The sequence below is a fragment of the Oncorhynchus kisutch genome, linkage group LG2 (assembly GCF_002021735.2).
Source record: "Oncorhynchus kisutch isolate 150728-3 linkage group LG2, Okis_V2, whole genome shotgun sequence".
NCBI classification, from domain to species: domain Eukaryota; kingdom Metazoa; phylum Chordata; class Actinopteri; order Salmoniformes; family Salmonidae; genus Oncorhynchus; species Oncorhynchus kisutch.
The window spans coordinates 60,727,094-60,754,874 of NC_034175.2; the positions used below are offsets into that span (position 1 = coordinate 60,727,094).

A 27,781-nucleotide genomic window follows, 5' to 3' on the forward strand; every position below is an offset into this window, starting at 1 on the left:
TTTGTAACCTCAGGTTCCTTTTTATCTAATATTAGGTTTTGGCTGATGATCTGATAACATTCAGTACCAAAAATATGCACAAATATAGAAAATCAGAAAGGGGGAAAATACTTTTTCAGGCACTGTATGTTTCAAACAATGTTTACATTACAGACAAGAAAACAGCTATTCCACTACACATGCAGTGTGTAATTATTCTTGCTTCAATAGCTTGCATAGCACATGGGTTATTGTGTTCTCACCCTGTTGAATAGCATTCTTATTTCTTACAGAGAACAAACACCACCTCACTCATGATTGCACATCATTATGAAATTCATTGCATTTACAGTATGTAGGCTACCATAGTTTGTCAGGAGGTGAAACCTTCTGGAAAACTATTGTCTGACTACAATATTTTATGGCGCGCAGTCCCTTCTGACCTGAGCACTTCCATATCATACCTATGTATGGACAGCTTCTAACGGGCAATCTTACTCGAAACACAGGAGTTTGGAGCATATATAACTAGCTTGAAATAGTTTTTTAAAGGCTATCTTAGTCATTTAAATTACATATTGAAAACCACGTCCTCCAGTTGTTAATGGTGCGCTTGCGTGCAAATGAACCGGGAGCTGTCTAAGTGCTGAATCTAAAGACACGTCCACACGTCTCCCATTCCAGCAGCGGACGGTCTTCAACCCAAGGAAATATTCTTCTTCAACATCACTATACTTTAGAGACCATAGTATACTTTAGAGACCATCTGTTTTCACTGAGTTTTTGAATGAAAGTGAGAACGCCTTCCTGAAGGCTCTATATTCCGCGTCTTGTGGATATTTCTCACCTCACAACGTCTTTTCCACAGGTTATTTTTAGGTGGCAATGACTCAGAATTGATGATTCTTTACACATTACCAACAACAATACCGCACCTGGGAATCAGTGTTTTTTCAAACTAAGCTATGATCCTACGGACTGGAATGCCTTATGTGTATTCTCTGTGTTTCACGAGAACACCCAATTGCGCTTTGGTCAGAAAGAAATCGATATTGCTGCTTGGATTGTGTGTTTGACCAACATTCATATATGGAAGAAATAAAGAAGTGAAGAAATCTAAAATCAAAAGGAATGAATCGCCCCTTTATCAACGTCTTGACTGCTTTATTTGCATGTTTAATGGAGACCAACAACAGCAGGTAGGTGAATACTAAGGCTACTTTATTGGCCATGTAACGTTTATTTTTTTATTCAAATATAATGAGATACTTTCTTCTTTATTTGTATGTAGCCTATTCAACTGTAATGTTCATTGTTTGAAAAGGCAAAGTGCGTTGCCATTAAAACAAAGTTTAGGATACTGGGTTTCAACCTACCTCGAATGACCCAATATTTCATCGTGGACCCTAAAGTTCCAGTGTTATTATTGGAATGTAGAAATCATTCAACTTCAATATTCAGTCAGTTGACTGAAAATAGAGTTGTTTTTACATCAGCATTGAGCCTAGTAGGCTATATGGAGCCGTCAATATCGCAGGGTAATATCTGGTATTTTGCCAAGTTAATCACTGCCTCTAACTCAGTCTGTGGGCGTTGTCAAAACGTTCAGTGGCATGTCCAGAACATTTTGAATGTAGTGGCCAAGGTGGGGCACAGACCCAGTTTACGGGGCCATAACATGTATTTTTTTAAAGTATAATTATGATGGTTCAATGCATTACATTCTTTAGCTTAGGTTTGGTACATTTCCCTGTTCAAATGAATCATAAATCCATTCTGAAAATATTGTTACAGTCTTTGCATTCAAGGTCAGGATTGTATATAAGGGTATTAGCATAGAGCAGTAAATTCACTACAAAGTGCCATCCAGAGTGCGAATTATACTGTGACATTCGAGGCATTTCTATTTTGTTTAAGGAGACCTCCTAGTAGGCATGTCATTTAACAGTAAAATGTATTCCCTTTTAATGTGTCATGAACACAACCAGTCATGATATTCTCATCTGATTGTCGAACAAATCACTTCAGAAAGTAGGTTAAGTAGGTTACCTGCGTAGGTTCATCTGTTCCAAAATATGTCCAGCATCCAAACAGTGCACAGTGCACCTGTCATTTGAATAGAAAGGGACATCTATTACAAACGCCATGTGTCATGAGATTCAGCCTACAAAGTGGTGTGTATTCATGGATGCCAAGGGAAGCCAGGCTTCCCCAAAAAGGTCATCCATAAAGCAAATTAATTAATTCTCATTGGTGAATTTCACTTGAATTCGCATGAGGCTGAATCTATTTCACCAGAGAAAGCATCAGAGCGAGGCAAACAGCGCCCCTCTGTCTTAGTATCTGTAACTCACCTTGGGCCACCCCCTGGACACTACTGAAAACAATCTCAAATTCCCTTGTAGCCTATGTGTCAGAGTAATTTTTATAGCCTTAGTATACAATGAGGACAGTCACAAAGCCAACTCTCCAATACAGTGGTAATAAACTTAAAGCACACCGTGTCTGCCAAGGTGTTCCTTCACTATTGGAATCCTTCCTAATCATATCATTTGAATCTAATTTGTGTTTCTCTGCATGCCTACACATCAGTATGCAGATGAGCTTCCTATTTGGTTGAGATCAAGTAGAAATGGTTTCACCACACTTTGACTTCTGACTGAGCAAGTAAGTGTTTTATTTTCCCTTTGTTTGTCACAGGGTGGTGGATGGCAAGGAGCATGAGTCCAGATCAGGCTCTACTACTAACTTGTCTCCCTCAGACTTTCTGGACTCATTGATGGGTAGAACATCTGGTTATGATGCACGAATACGACCAAACTTCAAAGGTTGGTTTATATTTAACTTTTTAATAGTTCCTTAGAGTTTGAGTGTGGATTGGATAATATTCACCTAAAATGCATCTGGGATATCAGTGTACGCACCCATATCTACACTGAGTATACAGAACATTAAGAACACCTGCTCTTTCCATGACATAGACTGACCCGTTGAATCCAGATGAAAGCTATGCTCCCTTATTGGTTCACTTGTTAAATCCACTCCAATCAGTGTAGATGAAGGGGAGAGGTTAAAGGTTAAAGAAGGCTTTTTTAAACTTGAGACAATTGAGACATGGATTGTGTATTTGTGCCATTCAGAGGAAGAATGGTCAAGACAAAATATTGAAGTGCCTTTGAGCGGGGTATGGTAGTAGGTGCCAGGCGCACCGGTTTGCTGCAGGGTTTTTCACGCTCAACAGTTTCCCGTGTGTATCAAGAATGGTCCACCACCCAAAGGACATCCAGCCAACTTGAAACAACGGTGGGAAGCATGTGCCAGCATCCATGTGGAACGTTTTCGACACCTTGTAGAGTCCATACCCCAATGAATTGAGGCTGAGGGCAATAGGGTGTGCAACTCAATTTTAGGAAGGTGTTCCTAATGTTTGGTATACTCAGTGTATATTACTAATGTACTGACACACCATGCATAATGATGTATACATTCTCAACTGAACACCCCCTCAAGTCAATAAGGCACATAATGAACAATGCATTTTGTGCTTGTCTATTGAAAAAACCCACCCCTTAATGATTTAAAGAAGAATGGCTATCAATCACGCCTGTAGACAGTGACATCATCATCCATGTAGGATTTATGGGATTGCGATATGGAACATGAAAGGCTCATAGCAGAACCGAGCAGTAGATAGATTGTTTTGTATCTCAGCCCACCATCACCCTAGCCTGGCTGACGCGACGCACGTGACTCACACTGGTCTGATTGGTTCTTTCAAATGTTTGTTTCTTCCCTGGAGGGTTGAGATCTCACAATGTTTTTGATTTTAAAATCTAACAATTGTATTGGGGGCTGTGTGTGGTTGTCCATGTGGGTGTTTTAGTGAAAAAACAAAGAGGAGAACCAATAAGTAAAAAAGCACATCCCCTTCATTATGAACGCATCCTGCCCACAACATCAAGCTTGCCTTTCTAAACTATGAAGTCAGGAGGACTTTGATTTAGGAGTTAGCCATAGCACTATCACCCATTATAACACCCAATATAGCTATTTCTTCAATTGTCATTTATATTGTCCAACAGCTATATTAAACATCAGTATTCAAGACACCAACAACAACAATAATGAGGTATAGATGTGGGCCCAAAACAACAGTGGTGCCACAGTGACAGCCACAGATGAGGGATGGGGTCCCTCTGGCCAGGCTGCTGAGTTCCTCTATTGTTGTGTTGTGGTGCGGGGGAGAGACATCATCTGTCACTGTGATGGATCTGAGTAAGGAGAGGGAACGGAACTCATTGGTGTGGCTCAGATTGGCAGGTGGGTATGGAGACAGGCAGGAAGGGGCATACCCCAGACAGGGAGGCAGGCATGCAGGCAGACCCCAGGATGGGACACTAGTGATTGAACCGTGCTGGAGAGAAGGCCACTGTGAGGAGAGTAAGCACAGGAAACACAGTCTGAGATTGGTCAGCAAGACTCAGCCTTCACCCAGAAACACTGGCCCAGATCTATCCACTCCATCTGGGAGAATAGGAAACAAGTGTACACAAGATCTCAGAAATGGACTCGAGATCAGGGGAAGACTTGTCTGTTTTATGCTGCCATTTTTAAAATGTTATTCAGAAACTATTTTTATTAGTATATGGAAGAATGCTGGAGTTGTGAGTAGAGGAAATTAAAAGTACTGGAATGAAGAAAGTGATCTTACCTTGTCTGGTAAATTGGTGAGTTCAATTTTCTGGTCGACAGAGTATTCCAGTCTAATGAGGCAGTCTAATGAGAGCAGTTTTATACAACTGTACTGCAGTTCCTCACTGTTTCTACAAGCAGCAATTCTTCCATTTATTAGGCAGCAAGCACAAAACACAGACATAAACACAGGTAAAGTAAACAAGCATACACATAGATTATGTTATTTATCACATACAAACCATACTGTCACAGCTATACCCCACAGTGCTGCTGGAGCTTGACCTACATTTGCCTGCCAAGGTTGTTGTGTGGAGTTATTCCGTTACATTTTTCTGTTACTGACTTTAAATGCAGTTGCCCGACTACAAACTGAGGCGAATATTAATACCACCACGTCACATGCAATATTGATGAGGAATACACAGGGGAAGGGCTATGAACTCGCAACTTCACTTAACAACACAGAGACCTCTCTCTCTCCCTGGCTGACATTGTTGTTTTTATTCAAGACAGTGTTACTGTATTGGATAGAGTGTCAAAAACTGTTTTTCAGTCATTCTGTGACCTCAAAGATAGCGGTAGAATGCCTGTGAAACTAAGTTGACTGTCCTGCTCGTGATTGTTTCATAAGAAACATGTGCCACTGTTTCTAATGCCAGTGTGTGTGTGTGTGTGTGTGTGTGTGTGTGTGTGTGTGTGTGTGTGTGTGTGTGTGTGTGTGTGTGTGTGTGTGTGTGCGCGTGTGTGTGTGTGTGTGTGTGTGTGTGTGTGTGTGTGTGTGTGTGTGTGTGTGTGTGTGTGTGTGTGTGTGTGTGTGTGTGTGTGTGTGTGTGTGTGTGTGTGTGTGTGTGTGTGTGTGTGTGTGTGTGTGTTGCCGTGTGTCTCTCAGCATTTGTTTTTGTTTATCTGTTTTTTAACCCTATCAAGTAAAACATTCCTTGTCATCCTCATTGAGTTAGTCAATGACTAGTACCAGTCAGCATAAGCAGGCAACATACATTTGATTGAACTAAGTAAACATTTATTAACGATACCACTGTTTGTTGAATATTGGAGTTGATCCTGACATTTCTAACTATAACTGGACCAGGCCTGCTGTTGAAGACAAACGGCTGGTGATGAGATTAGTCAATGACTAGTGCAGCTGTTTTGACTTGCCTGGGGTGCTTAGGAGACCAACAGGCCCTGTTTATGTTGACCGAAAAACATACTCAGAGAACAACAGGCCCTGTTTATGTTGACAGAAAAACATATTAGGAGAACAACAGGCCTTGTGTATGTTGACATATATACATACAGCCCATATTGTGGTGGTAGATAGGTAATAAAGCACATGCTCGCTTTCACAACTAATTATACTCAGATTTCTGTACATCCAACAGATATTGCACTGCTATCATCCTCAAACTCCCTCATCTCTATTTGCTAAACCACCCCGTGGAGATGGCACATGATGATTAAGTGCAAAAAAACATCTTGACTTTTTCTTGTCACCTCGTTCTCATTCCATTTCACAGGTCCCCCTGTAAACATTACATGCAATATTTTTATCAACAGTTTGGGCTTGGTCACAGAGACCAGCATGTTAAGTGTTCTTGCTTAATCTCTTCTCTGTCAAACATGTCAATGTGTTATCTATCCTCCAACCTGCAGGTCCCCCAGTTAATGTTACCTGCAACATATTTATCAACAGCTTTGGTTCTATAGCAGAAACTACAATGGTGAGTTGGAGCATTGTGCTTGGCCATGTTATCTACATTTACATTTGACATTTGAGTAATTTAGTAGATGCTCTTATCCAGAATGACTTATAGGAGCAATTATGGTTAAATGCCTTGCTCAAGGGCACATCGGCATATTTTTCACCTCGCCGGCTCGGGGATTCAAACCAGCAACCTTTTGGTTACTGGCCAAATGCTCTTAAACTACAGCCTTGCTCTTATGCTCCTCTGGAGTTTAAGATTGAAATCATCCAATTTCTTTAGTGTTCATGAGTTCATTTTCCTTTTAGTTTATGGATGTTTTGAACTTTTGCTTCCTCATGTGAAATGATTCACTTTGACCCATCCCCATAGTCTATTGGTGGCTCCATGGTGAAATAGCACACTGACAGTGAGAACCGCAATTGAATCAAATATCTTTCACATTATACTCAAGGCAATATTGTATTGCTATTCCCATGACACTCCCTTGTGCATGTGTTGGATTAGTTCTGTTTTAATAATTCACACAGTGAATGCCAGCACATAATTCACTTTAAATGCAGCCAATAGCTGTAGGTTTGATGTCTTAGGGCCTGGGATTTAAGCATGTTGATTGGTTGTAATGTCCAATAGACAACTGCCCAAGGGGTAAACAATATCAAAGTTGGAATCCACATTGAGATCCTATTTAATAACTACTCTCGCAATGCATTCATAAATAGTGAGAACTTTGTCCATTGAATGATTACAATTTTTGGTAGACAATCTTTGCCAAAGTTAATCAACAGACGAGCCGGGTTTCTAACACTTGTCCACAGTTGTTCGATAACTCTTCACTCATAGACATACACATCTGGGACCACCAAAACACTGCTGCCTACTGAATAGGTCTGTTCTAAGAGGGAGAGAAAAGGCATCTAATTCGATGCAATCTGTTCATTCATTACTAACTGCATCTTCAAACGTCAATGGAGTTTCTTGGTCTACTATTCACACAAACATCATCTATCTCCTATAACGACCATTTAGCAATAACAATTAATGAGGAAATTGATCATATAGATCAAGTAACTAAATTAGTTTTATTAGATTGCTCCTTTCAATAGATGTGTATTTATTGGCGCATTTAACTCTTAAGTTGTCATTTGGATTTTAGATTATGGTATTGTGTAGTGATTTACAAGCATACAAATATGCATTGAAATCCATGCATTGCATCCATTCATTCCTGCTATTCTTTATCATATTACAATTCTGTGTAAAAAAACAAGGAGCAATTTCTCGGGCTAAAGTTTTGTGGCACCACTTCCAATTGTGTTAGTGTCACAGTCAAAGTGTCAGAATTGTATTAGCATTTTACTATTAGTATTAATATTATTTATTGTATCATTGGTGCTTTATTAGTGACTTAGTGCAAAATGACTTGAGGTGATACTGCATGTCACTACGATAGAACCAAATATCTGAGGCAGGCACTTGGCCTACATATTGACAAGAATATGTTGTGTTGTATTAGTGGCTCTATCATTCTAAATATGTAAACGTCTATAGGGAAATTATTTTCGTTTTCACTGACTGTGTGACACAATATATTCTGGTCACCAAAGTGATAGTACTGTATATTTGGATATAATGGAGATAGACAGTAGTTCATATGTCAAAGTAAAGCAGTTTAAAGCTGATTTCACTATTTCCCCAAGGATTACAGAGTGAACATCTTCCTGCGACAGAAGTGGAGAGACCCTCGGTTGGCGTACAGCAAATACCCAGACTCGTCTCTGGACCTGGACCCGTCCATGTTGGATTCTATTTGGAAACCTGATCTGTTCTTCGCCAACGAGAAAGGCGCCAACTTTCATGATGTCACCACAGACAACAAGCTCCTGAGGGTCTTCAAAGATGGGACCGTCCTGTACAGTATCAGGTCAGATGTGGGGCGTGCATTGAATGGTGGGCTCAACTCTATTTCCCTGGGAAATTAGTACAATAGGTTTAAAGGAAGTCGAATGAGGTCATGTTTTAACATTCCCTGTTGGAAACATCCACACAAAGAATAGATTCAAATCCAGTGAAATGTCAGCAGTCAGAGATTCCCTTCTACCTCCAGGCCCTTCACGCACTTGTAATTACTTTTGAAAGAAACAAGTTTCTACATCCAAGACTACCTCTCAGGTTTAATGGGATTCATCTCAATAAAATATTCAGTCACCTGGAGGAATTGGATGCAATATGATCTCATTAAGAGTACATAGAAACACAAACCACTAGAGTATCCAAAGGCTACAGGGAATTTTTCTCCAAAGATGTTTAGAATATGTTCAGGGAAGGCGTATAGAAATAACCCACTCATGTAGGCTATTCATTTCCCTGGGCATTAGCTACAAGTCAATATGCTTCATCCCTAGCGTTGCGCAGGATCAGTAAGATGGAATCACTTCAAAGTAAATGCAGCCCACTCGTAGTAGATGAGACAGGTTACATTTTAGTCATTCAGCCGACGCTCTTATCCAGAGCGACTTACAGGATCAATTAGGGTTAATTGCCTTGCTCAAGGACACATCAACACATGTTTCACCTATTCGGCTCGGGAATTCAAACCAGCAACCTTTCAGTTACTGGCCCAACACTCTTAACTGTTAGGCTACCTGCCAATTACCCCCTCTTACAAAAACCACTACTACACTTGAGCACAAATCTGTGATTCAAGATATGAAAATACATTACATTTATTTCATTTTAATATCACTTCAGTCACACCACTCCTCCTTAGATTCACACCTCGAAGCAGCAGAATAATGCAGCTCAATTTGTTGTCCATTTGGAGAGCTGATTCAGGTGATGGAGCCTAGGTGTGGAGGGAGGCAAGGGGATTCTGAGAGAACAGATGAAAGAAAGGTGGTTAGTCGCTCTCACCATTCATGAGAGGAGATGAGAGAGGGAGCAGACTGCTGATGACAATACATCTCAGAGACGGTCCAGTAATAAAAGTGTGATAAGAACATGCTGTGTGGGAGGAGGAGGCTCTCTCAGAGGAAAAGGAGGGAAGGAGAAAGAGCAATCGCTGCAGACAAGGAGCATATGCTTAGTACATACAGTTGAAGTCAGAAGTTTACATACACTTAGGTTGGAGTCATACTCGTTTTACAACTACTCCACAAATTTCTTGTTAACAAACTATAGTTTAGGCAAGTCGGTTAGAACATCTACTTTATACATGACACAAGTACTTTTTCCAGCAGTTGTTTACAGACAGATTGTTTCACTTATAATTCACTGTATCACAATTCCAGTGGGTCAATATTTTACATACACTAAGTTGACTGTGCCTTTAAACAGCTTGGAAAATTCCAGAAAATTATGTAATGGCTTTGGAAGCTTCTGATAGGCTCATTGACATCATTTGAGTCAATTGGAGGTGTATCTGTGGATGTATTTCAGGGCCTACCTTCAAACTCTTTGCCTCTTTGCTTGACATCATGGGAAAATCAAAAGAAATCAGCCAAGACCACAGAAAAAACATTGTAGACCTCCACAAGTCTGGTTCATCCTTGGGAGCAATTTCCAAACGCCTGAAGGTACCACGTTCATCTGTACAAACAATAGTATGCAAGTATAAACACCATGGGACCATGCAGCCGTCATACCACTCAGGAAGGAGATGCGTTCTGTCTCCTAGAGATGAACGTACTTTGGTGTGAAAAGTGAAAATCAATCCCAGAACAACAGCGAAGGACCTTGTGAAGATGCTGGAGGAAACCGGTACAAAGTATCTATATCCACAGTAAAACGAGTCCTATATCGACATAACCCGAAAGGCCGCTCAGCAAGGAAGAAGCCACTGCTCGATAACCGCTATAAAAAAAGCCAGACTACGGATTGCAACTGCACATGGGAACAAAGATCGTACTTTTTAGATAATGTCCTCTGGTCTGATGAAACAAAAATAGAACTGTTGGGCCATAATGACCATCGTTATGTTTGGAGGAAAAAGGGGGAGGCTTGCAAGCCGAAGAACACCATCCCAGCCGTGAAGCATGGGGGTGGCAACATCATGTTGTGGGGGTGCTTTACTGCAGGGGGGACTGGTGCACTTCACAAAATAGATGGCATCATGAGGGAGGAAAATGATGTGGATATATTGAAGCAACATCAGTCAGGAAGTTAAAGCTTGGTCGCAAATGGGTCTTCCAAATAGACAATGACCCCAAGCATACTTCCAAAGTTGTGGCAAAATGGCTTAAGGACAACAAAGTCAAGGTATTGGAGTGGCCATCACAAAGCCCTGACCTCAATCCTATAGAAAATGTGTGGGCAGAACTGAAAAAGATTGTATGAGCAAGGAGGCCTACAAACCTCACTCCGTTACACCAGCTCTGTCAGGAGGAATGGGCCAAAATTAACCCAACTTATAGTAGGAAGCTTGTGGAAGGCTACCCAAAACGTTTGACCCAAGTTAAGCAATTTAAAGGCAATGCTACTAAATACTGATTCAGTGTATGTAAACTTCTGACCCACCGGGAATGTGATGAATGAAATAAAAGCTGAAATAAATCATTCTCTCTACTATTATTCTGACATTTCACATTTTTTAAATAAAGTGGTGATCCTAACTGACCTAAAACAGGGAATTCTTACTAGGGTTAAATGTCAGGAATTGTGAAAAACTGAGTTTGAATGTATTTGGCGTGTAAGGTGTATGTAAACTTCTGACTTCAACTGAACATAATGAAAATCTGTGTAAAGTAGAAACATAAAAGTATAATATACTGTGTACTTAAATCCACTGCTATGATGACGACTATTATGATTTTATTCCTTAGTAAATTGTAAAAAATCTGATATTGACAAGATCTGAGATATGGGTCTCGTGTGGCTCAGTTGATAGAGCATGGCGCTTGCAATGCCAGAGTTCTGAGTTTGATTCTCATTCCCAAAAAAAGTAAAAATAATTATCCACTCACTACTGTAAGTCCCTCTAGATAAGAGTGTCTGCAAAATTATAAGAAATGTACAGTATTTACAAATAAAAGTGTATTGGTTGTGTACTCAGATTATCTGATGTCACAGCTGAAACGCTTGTGTTTCTAACACAAACACGCAGACTCCTGTACTTACATACTCACAAACAAATGCAAATGTAAACTTCTGACTTCAACTGTACTTTATACAGTCACACAGTAGGTATACATTGTAGAGAGCTTGTATTTTAGTCTCACAGTAAACAATTAGAAAAAATGCAGAAAAGATATGGGTTCTGTGTAAGATGTTTTTATTTAACAGAAATGTATCTGTTGAGTGAGGTATAGAGCATGCTACTCTAATAACTACACTGAAAAATAAATCCTGTTGTTTTTACAGTAACTTACTGGTGGCCAGTTACCTGTAAGTTACTGTAAAAAAGGGTACAGTATGTTACCGTACATTCCTAAGAATCTTTGGATTAACAGTACATTACTGTAGGCTTTATTTGTACATTCACAAATAATGCTTCCACGGTTGTTTCATGACTTTTACACCTCTTCCTCAAAGGTTGACTCTCATTCTATCTTGTCCGATGGATCTGAAGAACTTTCCCATGGACATGCAGATCTGTACCATGCAACTGGAGAGCTGTAAGTGTCTGCTCCTTACAACTCACATGGTAAAGCACATGCAACATGGTTTGTGAAAATGCAATATCATATCAAACATATTTGCTGTTTTCATTCATTCCTCAGTTGGCTACACCATGAATGATTTGATCTTTGAGTGGGAGAGCAAGGACAAAAATCCTGTACAGGTGGCCGCTGGCTTGACCCTCCCCCAGTTCATCATGAGAGATGAGAAGGAGCTTGGCTACTGTACCAAAAGCTACAACACCGGTCAGAGAGCCACACAGACACACACACAAACACACACACACACACAACCACTCACATATGGACACACACACCACATCTCTAATCACACCGTCCCTGATCTGAGGTGTCAGTGTGTTTTGTTCTCCAGGTAAATTCACCTGCATTGAGGTGAAGTTCCACTTGGAGAGACAGATGGGTTACTACCTGATCCAGATGTACATCCCCAGCCTCCTCATCGTCATCCTGTCCTGGGTCTCTTTCTGGATCAACATGGATGCTGCGCCCGCCAGGGTGGCACTGGGCATCACCACCGTGCTCACCATGACAACCCAGAGCTCCGGCTCCCGAGCCTCCCTTCCTAAGGTAAGCCTGTTAATCCAAGCAGAAACAGGATGAGCGGACAATCTGATGGAGGAGAGAGGAGGGTCAATGGGCCATGTCAATCAACCTTTCATTTTCCACCCATGTTAGAAGTCATACTACCCATGTAATCAGATACTGTTCATGAAATGTAAATATGCCTATGATTGAAGTCTCTGTGCATACCTGAATTTTGACTCAGATGTAAGTATCCTATGGATAAATAACAATCAATGGATTTACAGTATATCAAGAGAATAACAATGTAAAGTATTTCATTTTTAATCAATAAGTTGTAAAAAAACAGAGAATACTATTTAACATAACATTATCACAATTTATGTTAGAAATTACAATTACAACATTGATTTAGGAAGTGATATAATGTTACTAAATCAAATAGCAGTGGATACACTACAACTGCACATGGTCAAATATACAAAATTAGTATTCACACTTATGCTTGCAAGAGTGCTTCAGCGTGAGTCATCTCTTGAAAATCAACCATTCTCTCACACTTTGGCCCATGACCACATCAGAGGCCCACGTGAAAGAGACACACTCTAATAACTATTTAGAGAGAGGTCTTTGAGAGGCCCAACTCAGAACAACAAGAGCTCAATATACCTTAAGAGCACTCGACAAAGTAAAGTTGTTTTCTCTCCATGCAAATGACCTGTCATTTCGAGACATAGACGAGGTCACTGTATGAGGAATAAGAGGGCCTCCTTTAGAGTCTAGCCTTCATCTCATCTCCGGCATGGACATAGATCAAATAGACCGATAAAGGCTCCAGTCGAGCTGCTACTGTTTCCATTGTGTTACTTTGGTAATTAAAGCGACAATTATTTCCTTCCACGCTATCGCTGAAAATCGCTGATATCAACATGAGTTTTGAGAGTTTAAAGCACTCGTTAGCAAATGCCACCCCCTTAATTATGGTGATTTAGAATTTACAGCAACTCTGATTAACATAAAAAAGGATGTCATTGAGAGAATATTATATTCCCATTGAAATGTTAATTGAACGAGGCATTGTGAAGACAGCACATGAAAGGATTATTCATTCCCAGTAAATGACTGTTTGTTTGGTTCTTGTCACAGGTCTCCTATGTGAAGGCCATTGATATCTGGATGGCCGTGTGTCTTCTGTTTGTATTTGCTGCCCTACTGGAATACGCTGGGGTTAACTTTGTCTCCAGGCAACAGAAGGAGTTCCTTCGCTTGAGGCGAAGACAGAGGCGGACTCACAGGGTAAATAAACACTCTAGGCTTGAGTATAATTCCCTATAAAACAGTCACTGCAAAGCCCAGACACATGACCACAGGTGGTTCGTGGCATCTTAATTGGGGAGGACGGGCTCGTGAGAATAAGTGGAATGGTATCAAATACATTCAATTCGCTCTGTTCCGGCTATTATTATGAGCTGTCCTCCCCTCAGCAGATTCCTGTGCTCATGACTGAACCATTTTTAAAGAGTGGGAGTTCTACTCTAGTAATTGTTCATCGCTATAGAAGAGATAGTGGAGAAACAGGAAAGATGGAGAAAATGTGTTGAAAATGCGATATGGGACTGGGATTTGACCGATCCCACACTCAAACAGACTTACATGCACCAAAGGTGGTGGCAGAAACTGTTAGACCAAATCCCAGAGCCTCATGACTGAACATATGAGCAGTGTAGGGCAGTCAGAAACGGATATTAAGTTGGCCATTTTTAAGGAAATGTGTGTCAGGTCATCTGAGGCTATGTAGGTGTGTCAGCTTGTTGTTGCTGCAGCGGAGGAACGGAGGGTGTAATATCTGGGAGACAGACATTCAGCTGTGTCCCCTGTGTTAATGAAGCCGCTGTAGATGTCGCCTTGAGGCATCCTCAGGTAAAGGGTACAACACCTGAGTCACAGGCCAAGAAAAGGACGCAAGAACATGGCTACTGGCCATACACTACAATATCATAGTGTGTGTGCACATGGGATTGTGTCTGAAAGTCTTTCTCTCCATTGAACAGAGGCATATTCACTGTGGGTCCGTCTTTGTTTTGTTTCACCAGGATGACGACATGAGGGATGGCTTCAATTACTCGGGTTACGGCATGACTCGTTGTCTGAAGGATGGGTCGGCTATTAAAAACGCTGTCCCAAACCCCGGCCCAGCACCACCTACCTCTAAAGAAAAAGAGGTGATAAGGAAGAGGTTTGTGGACAGGGCCAAGAGGATTGACACTGTGTCCCGAGCAGCCTTCCCTATGGCCTTCCTCCTCTTCAACATCTTCTATTGGATAACATACAAGGTCATCAGGCATGAGGACATTGGCATGCAGTCAGGGTAGTCGCTCTGCCCTGCAGGTTTTACCTATGGAACTCTCAGCTCTCTCTCTTTCTCTATCATTTCTCTAAATGAGAAACGCTAGGACAGCACAGTGAGACTAATGTATCTTATGGGACTATACATGGAGGAGAGGCACAGGGATGTTGATGGTGTTGGTGTTCTTTCAGGGAAAATATATAGGTGTTCATGCAAAATCTAAAAGACTAATGCACATGTTTAGGATTAACAATTGAACAATTGGTGAGTAACAGATGTATGTTTTCGATGTGTTCCTGTGAGCTAACGCATCCTGGAGATTCTAATGGGTTTTTACTCAAGGCACAGCACAATGATGTAAAAAGGTGGACCAAATTTTATGAGACAATTCTGACTTTGCATTTGTACAACCTTGCAATGGAGCAACATTCCATGGATTTGTATGTGCAGTAGTCTGGGCCTTATAGTTAAGGTGTGGTGAAAAAAAAAGTTTAATAAAAAGGTTGATTAGAGCAGTTTTATACAATTGTACTGCAGTTCCTCACTGTGTCTACAAGCAGCAATTATTGTGTTTATTAGGCAGCGAACACAATACACACACACACACACACACCATATAAGGCCTACATCTGTTTATATTACAGATGCATTTTCCAGGTCGATTTGGTTTTACAGTTGGAGTGTAAGTTTTGTAAATTGAACTGTAATGAAATGTTTATTGTAATGAAGGCAGATGACATGTTTCTAAAACAGAGATTTCTACTTCTAAAGATTCCTCTGAGGACTGTTGAATGCATCCCCTCACTTCCACACTGCAGTGCCCTCTTTGGGCAGTACGTATTACAGTTGACATTGTATACTATACAGTATTGCAACTATGAAGTAGATCTTTATAACTAGGGCCCTGTGTTTTGGTAAATCATGTCACATGACCTAGATTTGAACCTTTATTTAAAGCGTTTTCAACAAACGGTCCCCTTTTCGTTATGTGTCAGATGGTCCAGCACATTCTTTAGACAATTGCTTTCATTTTTTTGTGAAATTCAAATTTCTGGAAAAGGCTTAAAGATGCATTATGCAGAAATCACTCTGCCATTTCCTGGTTCCAAAAGTATTAATTGTTTGCCTAATTTCCTATTAAGTGACAAACAAGCAAGTATAGTGTTGAGAATCATTGTACCATCTAAACTGCTTTGAAATATATTTTCCATAACTAAAAATATTGTATTTTCAGCTGTTTGAAGCCGAAAGTAAAAGACAAAAAAAAGTAAAAAATTAAAACGGGAAGCATAGAAATAGCATACATAGACCATATCTACCGCTTCTTAGAGTTCCTTTCAATGAAAATGACAGATGTATAACTCACATTTCTATGTGAAGTTTGTCAGGTCACCCCAAAACATATTGCATCTTTAAAATAAAATATTAAAATCTAGGTCATGTGACATTATAGCCAAAAACACAGAGCCCTTCTCATAACACATAATAGTATAGAGCAGTTATTGGTCCTTGCACTTCTGACATAATATGAGGAAAGTTTTTTCTTGAATGGTGTTTCTGAAAAGGGTTGTTTACTAAACTGTACATCAATAAAGTTGAGTGTGCACCACACATATGTTCTCCCTCATCATAGTCGTGTGTTACTGTATTGTCCCATCTTCAAACAGGTTGTCATATCTTTAGATGATGTGTACTGTCTGTTTGGAACTAGCTGACCACATTTTAGAAGAATGATTATGATGCAGACTACAGAGTTGAATATTTCTAGAGGGATGGCAACAAGGAATCAATACTGATGAATAATGATTACAGACAAACCAAGAGCAGACATTACTATATTAACTTGGGAATAGAGAAGGTTAGAGGAGAGAAAAATCAACAACTGTCCTTTCTACTTACCTGGCCAATGACTCAGGGTGACTGCTGAAGCCTGGCTGGGCTCTCTCTCTCTCTCTCTCCAGGTCGCTCCGTGTGACACAGACCCGGGGCGACAGCGGCCTTCCGTTAATGTGGGATAATGGGCCTCACGGTGCGTTGGCGAGACATCACAGCAGGTGACATTTACCTATGTGGACTCCAGCTGAATAGAAAACGCTAGGGTGGCTTCAACGACACTGCAGGAAAATTCTATTAGACACACCCGGGGATAAGTGGTAGAGCATATTAAATGGTCTCCACTCAGTGCAATTGTCTCTGAAGTTGCTTAATGTGAGAGCCATGCAAATTACTGCTGCCCAGAAAGGCATCATGTTATGCCCCGACACCAAATTACCATGTGAATCATTTGAATTAGACAGAAAAGATAACATTGCTCTACTGTATATAGGACTTACCTTTTCCACTAGTCAATTCACTGGACCCTATTATTATTATGCTGGAAATGAATGAGAGAGATCAATATATATATAGATAGATCAATATTGAGCCATATCCAAGAAAATGTGTAATGTTGGGGATTAAAGAGATTTTTCTGTACTTTTGTGTACTTTCTAGCCAGTAGTTCTGAAAGTAGCGCTCATGAGCCAAAAGTGGTCTGTCTCGCTCTGCTGTGTGTGCATCTTGCTAGCTGTCACTCAAATGGCGAGGGGCTGAAGCTCATTGGCTAAAACTCTAATTGCTAGGTGCTGGTCCACGTGGGGGGAAAATGGCACCGCACAGCTTCCAGTAAACAGTTGCTTTCAAACTAGGGATTTCGTGGCTAATTGAGGTAAGAGTAATTCTGCTCACAGATGATGTATGTATGAACTACACATTGACACATTCAGCACAATGTGAATGACAGATCTATAACTCACATTTCTATGTGAATTTTGTCAGGTCGCCCAAAAACATATTGCATCTTTAAAATAAAAGGTTAAAATCTAGGTCCTTTTGAACACTTCCTGTTGAACGTGGGAACAAGGGAGAGCTCGGTTTGTTGTTTTGAAAAGTTAGTTGTTTTGAAAGTGTATTGAAAAGTTTCTTAGTAGCTAGCTAACTTTTTAGTTTGGATCCCGGGATGCATTTGGCATAAGTTGCTAGGACTGAAACTCTCTGTCCAGTAATCCTGACAACCAAGGCAGGGTCTGAGAAAATATTTGGCATAGCAGCTAGCCTAACTGTTAGCTAGCTGCATATCAAGCTAACAGGGTTTACTGAGGGCTTGAACGCAGCCCGCAACGTGGTTAGACATTGTGGCTGGGACCGTGGATTATCCTGGGTTTGTGGCTGTCTAGATCCCTGCTGTTTGTTGTGTTCAATCTTCCCTGTGACCTGCCCTGTCTGGAACTGCAAGGAGTAACCTCGTAACCTATGTTGCTAGCTACCATGACAAAGACCAAAGCAGGCAGGAGTACTGTTGAGGACAGTGGTGTCTCTCTATCACAGGTAAAGGATTGTTTAAACTAATAAAAATAGTTCTACAAGCAGTTGTTACAACAACAAGAAAATAGCTGTGAAACAGGAGAATAGCAAGATGACAACAATCTGTAAGTCATTGAGAGAGGACATCAGTTTTGTGTGAATCCATGATAACTATGATGGATAAATCAGACTCGAGGTACAATCAAGGAGGAAGAACATGGTTGTGGATGGAATTGCAAAATATCCACGAGACCTGGGCAAAGGCTGAGGACAAAGTTGGGGAAATTATCTCTGAGAAATTGAAGATGGAACACTGGAAGATTGAGGTGGTGCATGCCCACAGGACTGGAAAACCCACCACCGGCCCAGGTGACAGGCTGAGGCCGATAGTGGTCAAGTTCCTGATGTTCAAGGACAAGGTAGCTGTTCTGGAAAGAGCCAAGAACTTGAGAGGAACGTATATCTTCCTCAACGAGGACTATCCTGAAGCTGTGCGCCAGAAGACGAAAGAACTTATCCCAGCCATGAAACCTGTCAGAGCACGTGGGGACATTGCTTACATTCGCTATGACAGGCTCATTGTCCACCCTCCCTCCCAGAAGCCTGGAAGGGATGAGAGAGCCAAGCCTATGGGTTCGTAGCTTAAACCCCGGAGCACACACTCATTGATTAATGCACTTCTGAATGTATATTTATTTATCTTGGTTTGTTTGCTCTTTTCCATATTATGTCTATCTCTAAGAAGCTACCCAGGAAAGAGCTGAAAATAGCTCAAATTAATATATGTAGCCTTAGAAATAAGGTTCATGAAATAAATAACTTGCTAACATCAGATAACATTCATATATTAGCCATTTCTGAGACTCACTTAATTTATATGATGATACAGCAGTAGCAATACAAGGATATAAAATATATAGAAGAGACAGAAATGCTTATTTGGGCGGTGTTGCTGTATATATTCAGAGTCATATCCCTGTAATGCTTAGAGAAGATCTTATGTCAAGTGTTATTGAAGTGTTGTGGTTGCAGGTTCACTTGGCACATCTAAGCCTTTTCTTTTGGGGTGTTGCTAAAGGCCACCAAGTACAGTCCGTTTCTAAATATTATGTGTGAAATGCTTGATAGTGTATGTGATGTAAACACATATTGGGGACCTGCATATTGACTGTTTTTCTATAAGCTGTCCGCTCAAGAGGAAGCTTCTCATTGTAACCAGTGGCTGTAATCTGGTTTAGGTTATTAATCAACCTAACAGGGTGTTTACAAACACTAAAGGAACAAATATCATCCACATGTATCGATCACATTTTTACTAATACTGTATCCATACCCATTGGATGCAAATATCACAATCTTGTGGCTACATCCAGGAAGGCCAAGGTTCCAAAATCTGAGCCTAAAATAGTATATAAGAGATCATGCAAATATTTTACTGTGACTCTTATGTGGATGATGTTAAAAATATTTGTTGGTCTGATGTGATTAATAAGGAGCATCCAGACACTGTACTTGATGAATTTATTCAATTGCTTCTTCCAATTATTGATAAACAGGCACCTGTTAAGAAACAGATTTTTAGAATTTTTAAGGCTCCATGGATTGATGAGGAATTGAAAAACTATATGGTTGAAAGAGATGGGGGCAAAAGAAGTGGCTAATACATCTGGCTGCACATCTGACTGGCTGACCTACTGGAAATTGAGAAATGATGTGACTAAACTCAACAAAACGTAGAAGAAACTGTATTATGAAGCCAAGATCAATGATATAAAGAATGATAGAAAAACAACATTGGAGTACTTTAAATTAAATTTTGGGCAGAAAGACAAATTCAACTCCATCGTTTATCAAGTCAGATGGCTTATTCATCCAAAACCATTTGATGTTGTCAGTTATTGTAATGATTACTTCATTGAACAATGTGCCATCGTATTCATGCATAAAAAAAACAATGAAAGAAAAGTATTGCAAGTTTGAATTTTGTAAAGTTAGTGTGAATAAGATTGTTATTGTTAACAATCAATAATGACAAACATCCTGGCATTGACAGCCACTCCTATCTGTCATATCTTTAATCTGAGCCTAGAGGAAAGTATTTGTCCTCAGGCCTGGAGGGAATCAGTGGTTAAGCGGCCAATAGAGGTTAAACGGCCTTTAGTGGTTCTAACAGCAGACCTACAGTGGGGGCAAAAAAGTATTTAGTCAGCCACCAATTGTGCAAGTTCTCCCACTTAAAAAGATGAGAGAGGCCTGTAATTTTCATCATAGGTACACTTCAACTATGACAGACAAAATGAGAGAAAAAAATCCAGAAAATCACATTGTAGGATTTTTTATGAATTTATTTGCAAATTATGGTGGAAAATAAGTATTTGGTCAATAACAAAAGTTTATCTCAATACAAACATTTTCTGTAAGAATAAGGCTGTAATGTAACAAAATATGGAAAAATGTCAAGGCGTCTGAATACTTTCCAAATGCACAGTATCTTCAGCTATAGGACAGACACTTCAGAACACACATCCTTTAGATTTTTGGGGAGACTATCTGTTGTTCCATGTGGTGAATCTGTTATTCAATACATTTGTATGGGCTAATAGCATGAAGGCCAAAAGTCATTTTTAATCAAATATTTTTTTTATGTTTCAAGGGGTCTTCAAAATCAAATAGCTAAATGGTCCTTGGTATGACCTTCTTAAAAAATCCCATATTGCTTAGTAGAACCCCCCTCCCTCGGCTTGAACAGGATTTATGGGTTAAAAAAAGACTTACTAGTCGCCAAAGTGATGTAGTGTACGTGGAAGAATATTGCATACAACTGCAGGTGATATTGCATAAGGATTATGCATAGGGATTATGCATTGATCCATAATGTTAATACTCTACAAATAATACCACTTTACATCACTGTTCATTATTGGTCTAAAAGGCAGTCTTATAGAAACATCCAATCAAGTTGAATCGTGACAGCTTATAAAAATACAATTATTTTCAGCATAAAAAGTAAAAATAGACAGCATCTTAATTGTCTCAGATAGAGAAAACACGACTTTCAATCATTCATTAGGCTTCAAGATGTTCTGGGAAGGAGAAACATGAAATTACAGGGTTTCCATAGCAACTGCACAGAAATGGAAAGTCCAGCATGTGGGGATTGATTGAATTTGGAAACTGGTGGATCCTTTAGTTCACAGAATATATTTTTGGTCTTTCTCCTCTTAAACAATTTGGGAGATGAATATGTTAACAAACCAACTGTTTTACGTTATTCTAGGGATTAAACCAGCTTTATATAGATGACCACAGCAAAGCTTTTATCATTATCATCCAATTAAAACCAATGTTTACCCATTATACTGCCTGGAACTTCAAAACAGCCCGCCAAGTCTACGCTAACTAACAAAAATACCCAATGGGCTCCCGAGTGGCGCAGCGGTCTAAGGCACTGCATCTCAGTGCTAGAGATGTCACTACAGACACCCTGGTTCGAATACAGGCTGTATCACAACTGGCTGTGATTGGGAATAGAGCGGTGCACAATTTGCCCAGCATCATCCGTGTTTGGCCGGTGTAGCATGTCATTGTAAATTAGAATTTGTTCCAAACTGACTTGCCTAGCTAAATACAGGTACAAATAAATACATGTTAAGTTAATTTCCACCTTTTAGAGGTTGGACACAGACTTCATGTGCTACTAGATATGAACTTATGTGGGGTCCTACTTATGATAGTGTGTGAGGATGGTCTGGTCATATTGATCTCAGCTCCTTTGTCATGTCTCAAGGTAGCTAGTCTATAATCAATGAGACTGGACTGATTTGATCCCCCTTGAGGCCTGCCAAGACTGGTTTCCCTGCTGTCTTGGGAATGGTTTCAAAGCACAACCATTATATCATTCTAAATCTCTGGTCCAAAGTGCATAAATAAATATCCCTTTATAATCTCTGAGTTTTACTGCTCAGAGATATGGTTACTAACGAAAGCTGATAAACACTGTTTATGCTCCTGATGGGACAATGATAGGAATGATATGAATTAGACGGAAAAAAAACCCACACTTTCTGACTGTATCTGGAAAGTTCCACTAGTCAGAAACCCAAGAAGTCAAATCAGAAACTCAAAATAATGTGGTTAAAAAAAGAAGCCTTTCATGAAATAATACGCCCACTTGACTCTTTCCCCTCTTACTAGCTCTGACTTTGCTGATAGCTACTCTATTGAGGAAACATGTACTTACTGTGATATGTGGTTGTCCCACCTAGCTATCTTAAGATGAATGCACTGACTGTAAGTCTCTCTGGATATGAGTGTCTGCTAAATAACTTAAATGTAAGTGGTAGAATGTGATAAGGAGGGAACGCAGGGGAATCGCTAAGTTGAACAAATATCAGAATACATTATTGATATTTGATAGAGTCCTCCACTTGCGATTTACGTCTGAGGACTACTTTAAAAGGAGCTGTGATGGTTCCATTCAAACACATTACTGGGAATAGCTTTTAAGATTTAAAAAAATAAAAAAATCTCCATAGGAAATGTTGAATTTGGAATACTGTAAGTCTGCCACTTGGAATTGTGGTCAATAAACACAGGGTGAGACATTACTTCCGTCAACAATGAGTCGAGGTATAGCCAAAATAAATATTCTATGTAGAAAAGCTAGGTAGAGTTGCGCCTACTTCTCTTTTTTGTTAAATAAGCCTATGTATGTTCACATACATTTAACTGACATGCCATTGTTTCCCCCCAGATTTTTTTCAGCTGCAGTGGCAAGGGTAACGTGCATACCATTATTCCAGAAACCCTAGACCCACTCCAATTTGCATACCGCCCCAACAGATTGTTGGGTTCTGAGAATATGAAATATACTTATTTATGTCACTGAGGGAGTGCTGAGGTTTAGAGGGTCTACACTAGAAGTGCATTGATATAGTAGGAAGGTACATAGTGTGTGCAATTAAGCTTGGAATGTGTTGGGCGCAGGGAAGCGATTACATGTGGCAGGCATTGATAAGGGGAGAGAGCCATGGATTAGTGACGGAGGGGGTTGAGGTCAGGTCACCTTAAGGGAGAAATAAAGGTTTATGGCCCGTATCACTAGTGTCCTGCCTAGCAGTAAAGAACGATGTTTGTACAGATGTGTAGGAGGAGGAGGAAAAATAGGACCGAGCACACCCCCATTCTCATCAACGGGGCTGCAGTGGAGAAGGTTGAGAGCTTCAAGTTCCTTCGTGTCCACATCACCAACAAAATAACACGGTCCATGCACAGCAAGACAGTTGTGGAGAGGGCACGACCAAACCTATTCCCCATCATGAGACAGAAAATATTTGATATGGTTCCTCAGATCCTCAAAAGTTTCTACAGCTGCACCATCGAGAGCATCCTAACTGGTTGCTTCACTGCCTGGTATGGTAAAATTGTCAAAGACTCCAGCCACCCTAGTCATAGAATGTTCTCTCTGCTACCGAACATCAAGTGGTACCGGAGTGCCAACCCTAGTCATAGAATGTTCTCTCTGCTACCGAACATCAAGTGGTACCGGAGTGCCAAGTCTAGTTCTATGAGGCTTCTAAACAGCTTCTAGCCCCAAGCCATAAGACTCATGAACACCTAATCAAATGGCTACCCAGGCTATTTGCATTGCCCCTCTCCCCCTCTTTTACACCGCTGCTACTCTCTGTTGTTATCATCTATGCACAGTCACTTTAATAACTCTGCCTACATGTACATATTACCTTAACTAACCGGTGCCACCGCACATTGACCCTGTACCGGTACACCCTGTATATAGTCTCGCTATTGTTATTTTACTGTTGCTCTTTAATGACATGTTACTTTTATTTCCTATTCTTATCTGTATATTTTAAAACTGCATTGTTGGTTAGGGGATCGTAAGTAAGCATTTCACTGTAAGGTTGCATTCGGCACATGTGACTAATAAAATTTGATTTGATTTGATAGAGTGCATTGCTACTAATGTTAGCGCAATGACATGCTAGATTTTCCCCAAAACTTCCAGACATTGATCTAACGACTCTCTATTTAGAAGCGTGTCTCGGCAGAAATGTATGTACAAAAAATAAAGTTGAAGTCAGAAGTTTACATACACTTAGGTTGGAGTCATTAAAACTCGTTTTTCAACCACTCAACAAGTTTCTTGTTAACAAACTATAGTTTTGGCAAGTCGGTTAGGACATCTAATTTGTGCCTGACACAAGTCATTTTTCCAACATTTGTTTACAGACAGACTATTTCACTTATAATTCACTGTATCACAATTCCAGTGGGTCAGAAGACTCCAGCCACCCTAGTCATAGTATACACTAAGTTGACTGTGCCTTTAAACAGCTTGGAAAATTCCAGAAAATTATGTCATGGCTTTGGAAGCTTCCTGTTAGAATCATTTACATCATTTGAGTCAATTGGAGGTGTACCTGTGGATGTATTTCAAGGCCTACCTTCAAACTCAGTGCCTCTTTGCTTGACATTATGGGAAAATCAAAAGAAATCAGCCAAGACTTCAGAAAAAGAATTGTAGACCTCCACAAGTCTGGTTCATCCTTGGAAGCAATTTCCAAATACCTGAAGGTAACAAGTTCATCTGTACAAACAATAGTATGCAAGTATAAACACCATGGGACCACACAGCCGTCATACCGTTCAGGAAGGAGATGCGTTCTGTCTCCTAGAGATGAACGTACTTTGGTGCCAAAAGTGCAAATCAATTCCAGAACAACAGCAAAGGACCTTGTGAAGATGCTGGAAGAAACAGGTACAAAAGTATCTATATCCACAGAAAAACGAGTCTTATATCAACATAACCTGAAAGGTCGCTCTGCAAGGAAGAAGCCACTGATCCAAAACCACCATAGAAAAGTCAGACTTTGGGTTGCAACTGCACATGGAGAAATGTCCTCTGGTATGGTGAAACAAAAATATAACTGTTTGGCCATAATGACCATCGTTATGTTTGGAGGAAAAAGGGGGAGGCTTGCAAGTCAAAGAACACCATCCCAACCGTGAAGCATGGGGTGGCAGCATCATGTTGTGGGGGTAATTTGCTGCAGGGGGGACTGGTGCACTTCACAAAGTAGATGGCTTCACGAGGGAGGAAAATTACGTGGATATATTGAAGCAACATCTCAAAACATCAGTCAGGAAGTGAAATCATGGTTGCAATTGTGTCTTCCACATGGACAATGACCACAAGCATATTTCCAAAGTTGTGGCAAAATGACAACAAAGTCAAGGTATTGGAGTGGCCATCACAAAGCCCTGACCTCAATCCCATAGAACATTTGTGGTCAGAACTGAAAAAGCATGTGCGAGTAAGGAGGCCTACAAACCTGTCTCAGTTATACCAGCTCTGTCAGGAGGAATGGGCCAAAATTCACCCAACTTATTGTGGGAAGCTTGTGGAAGGCTACCCAAACGTTTGACCCAAGTTAAACAATGTAAAGGCAATGCAACCAAATACAAATTGAGTGTACGTAAACTTCTGACCCACTGGGATTGTGATGAAAGAAAGTAAAGCTGAAATAAATCATTCTCTATAAAATTATTCTGACATTTCACATTCTTAAAATAAAGTGGTGATCCTAACTGACCAAAGACAGGGCATTTTTACTAGGATTAAATGTCAGGAAATGTGAAACTGAGTTGAAATGTAGTTGGCTAAGGTGTATGTAAACTTCTGACTTCAACTGTATATATATATATTTGGCAGCAGTTGCAACAATTTAGCAGCGGTGGGACACTGCTGCTAAATCAATATAGGGGAAACGCTGCATAGTCCTGCAGTGAGAGTAACCTGTGACCTTAGTCAATACATTCCCTTGCAAAAGTATTCATCTCCCTTGGCATTTTTCCGATTTTGTTGCTTTACAACCTGTAATTTAAATGGATTTTTATTTGGATTTAATGTCATGGACATACACAAAATAGTCCAAATTGGTGAAGTGAAATTTAAAAAATGACTTGTTTAAAAAATAAATAAACGGAAAAGTGGTGCGTGCATATCTATTCACCCCCTTTGCTATGTAGCCCCTAAATAAGATCTGGTGCAACCAATTACCTTCAGAAGTCACATAATTAGTTAGATTGCACACAGGTGGACTTTATTGAAGTGTCACATTATCTCAGTATATAAACACCTGTTATGAAAGGCCCCAGAGTCTGCAACACCACTGAGCAAGGGGCACCACCAAGCAAGTGGCACCATGAAAAGTTGTGGAGAAGTACAGATGAGGGTTGGGTTATAAAAAAATATCAGAAACTTTGAACATCCCACGGAGCACCATTAAATCCGTTATTAAAAAATGGAAAGAATATGGCACTACAACAAACCTGCCAAGAGAGGGCCGCCCACCAAAACTCTCAGACCAGGCAAGGAGGGCGTTAATCAGAGAGGAAACAAAGAGATCAAAGATAACCCTGAAGGAGCTGAAAAGTTCCACAGCAGAGATTGGATTATCTGTCCATAGGACCACTTTAAGCCATACACTCCACAGAGCTGGGCTTTACGGAAGAGTGGTCAGGAAAAAGCCAATGCATAAGAGGAACCATTTAAATGTCTTGGGATGGCCTAGTCAAAGCCCAGACCTCAATCCAATTGAGAATCTGTGGTATGACTTAAATGTTGCTGTACACCAGCAGAACCCATCCAACTTGAAGGAGCTGGAGCAGTTTTGCTCCAGCTTCATCAAAAAATCCCAGTGGCTAGATGTGCCAAGCTTAGAGAGACATACCCCAAGAGACTTGCCGCTGTAATTGCTGCAAAAGGTGGCTCTACAAAGTATTGACTTTGGGGGGGTGAATAGTTATGCACGCTCAAGTTTTCCGATTTTTTTGTGTCTTATTTCTTGTTCATTTCACAATAAAATATATTTTGCATCTTCAAAGTGGTAGGCATGTTGTGTAAATCAAATGATACAACCCCCCCAAAAAACTAATTTAATTCCAGGATGTAAGGCAACAAAATAGGAAAAATGCCTAGGGGGTTAATACTTTCGCAAGCCACTGTAGCTATAGCAAGCAGACCAGGGGCAGAGCGATCAAGGTTGACATGGAAGACCTCCTGTCACTCAGCATCAACATAAACAATGACTCACTCCTCTCCACCAACATTACTCATCATTGTTAGTGTCAACATTACCCCAATGATGCCTTTGGAAACAGTCAATCAAGTATCTGGGGCTTGTTTGTCCCTTAAAGACATGCTCCGGAACTTTGATGACTAATAAGTATTATTTTACTTCACGCTTTGGGCTGGATGTGTCAATGTGTAGTTCATACATGCATAATCTAAGACAGAATTACAGTCTTGCCTCAATTAGCCGCGAAATCCCTAGTTTGAATGTAAGGTGTTTTTGGAAGCTGTGCTGCGCCATTTTACCCTACGTGTTCCCCCATGTGGGGCAGCACCCTAGTAAGTTGAGTTCAACCAATGAGCTTCAGCCCCTCGCCATATGAGTGACCGCTAGCAAAATGCACCCACAGCAGAGCAAGAGCAATGATGTGGTACACGTGATGTATTACACAATTTCAGGGAC

At 40.3% G+C, this 27,781-nt stretch overlaps 2 protein-coding genes across 2 annotated transcripts in view; both read left to right on the plus strand.

The window, feature by feature from the left end:
- The first annotated feature begins 531 nt into the window (after positions 1-531).
- On the plus strand, positions 532-16,514 carry LOC109903099 (glycine receptor subunit alpha-2). Its single transcript, XM_020499729.2, has 9 exons — positions 532-1,178; positions 2,680-2,807; positions 6,328-6,395; positions 8,078-8,301; positions 11,907-11,989; positions 12,095-12,238; positions 12,366-12,580; positions 13,682-13,831; positions 14,629-16,514. The coding sequence occupies exons 1-9, from the start codon at positions 1,111-1,113 to the stop codon at positions 14,905-14,907; spliced, it is 1,359 nt and encodes a 452-aa protein (XP_020355318.1). The 5' UTR covers positions 532-1,110; the 3' UTR covers positions 14,908-16,514.
- Positions 16,515-17,570: 1,056 nt separating this feature from the next.
- LOC109869477 (motile sperm domain-containing protein 2-like) overlaps positions 17,571-27,781 on the plus strand; it is a 53,889-nt gene continuing 43,678 nt past the window's right edge. Inside the window, exon 1 of the mRNA XM_031799302.1 lies at positions 17,571-17,589. The gene's annotated coding sequence lies outside the window, so the exon portion shown is untranslated. The remainder of the gene's footprint in view (positions 17,590-27,781) is intronic.

Coding starts and splice junctions, on each gene's coding strand:
- LOC109903099 (XM_020499729.2), top strand. CDS start 1,111: ATGAATCGCCCCTTTATCAACGTCTTGACTGCTTTATTTGCATGTTTA. Junction 6,396..8,077: donor CTATAGCAGAAACTACAATG/GTGAGTTGGAGC, acceptor TATTTCCCCAAG/GATTACAGAGTGAACATCTT. Junction 12,581..13,681: donor CCCGAGCCTCCCTTCCTAAG/GTAAGCCTGTTA, acceptor TTCTTGTCACAG/GTCTCCTATGTGAAGGCCAT.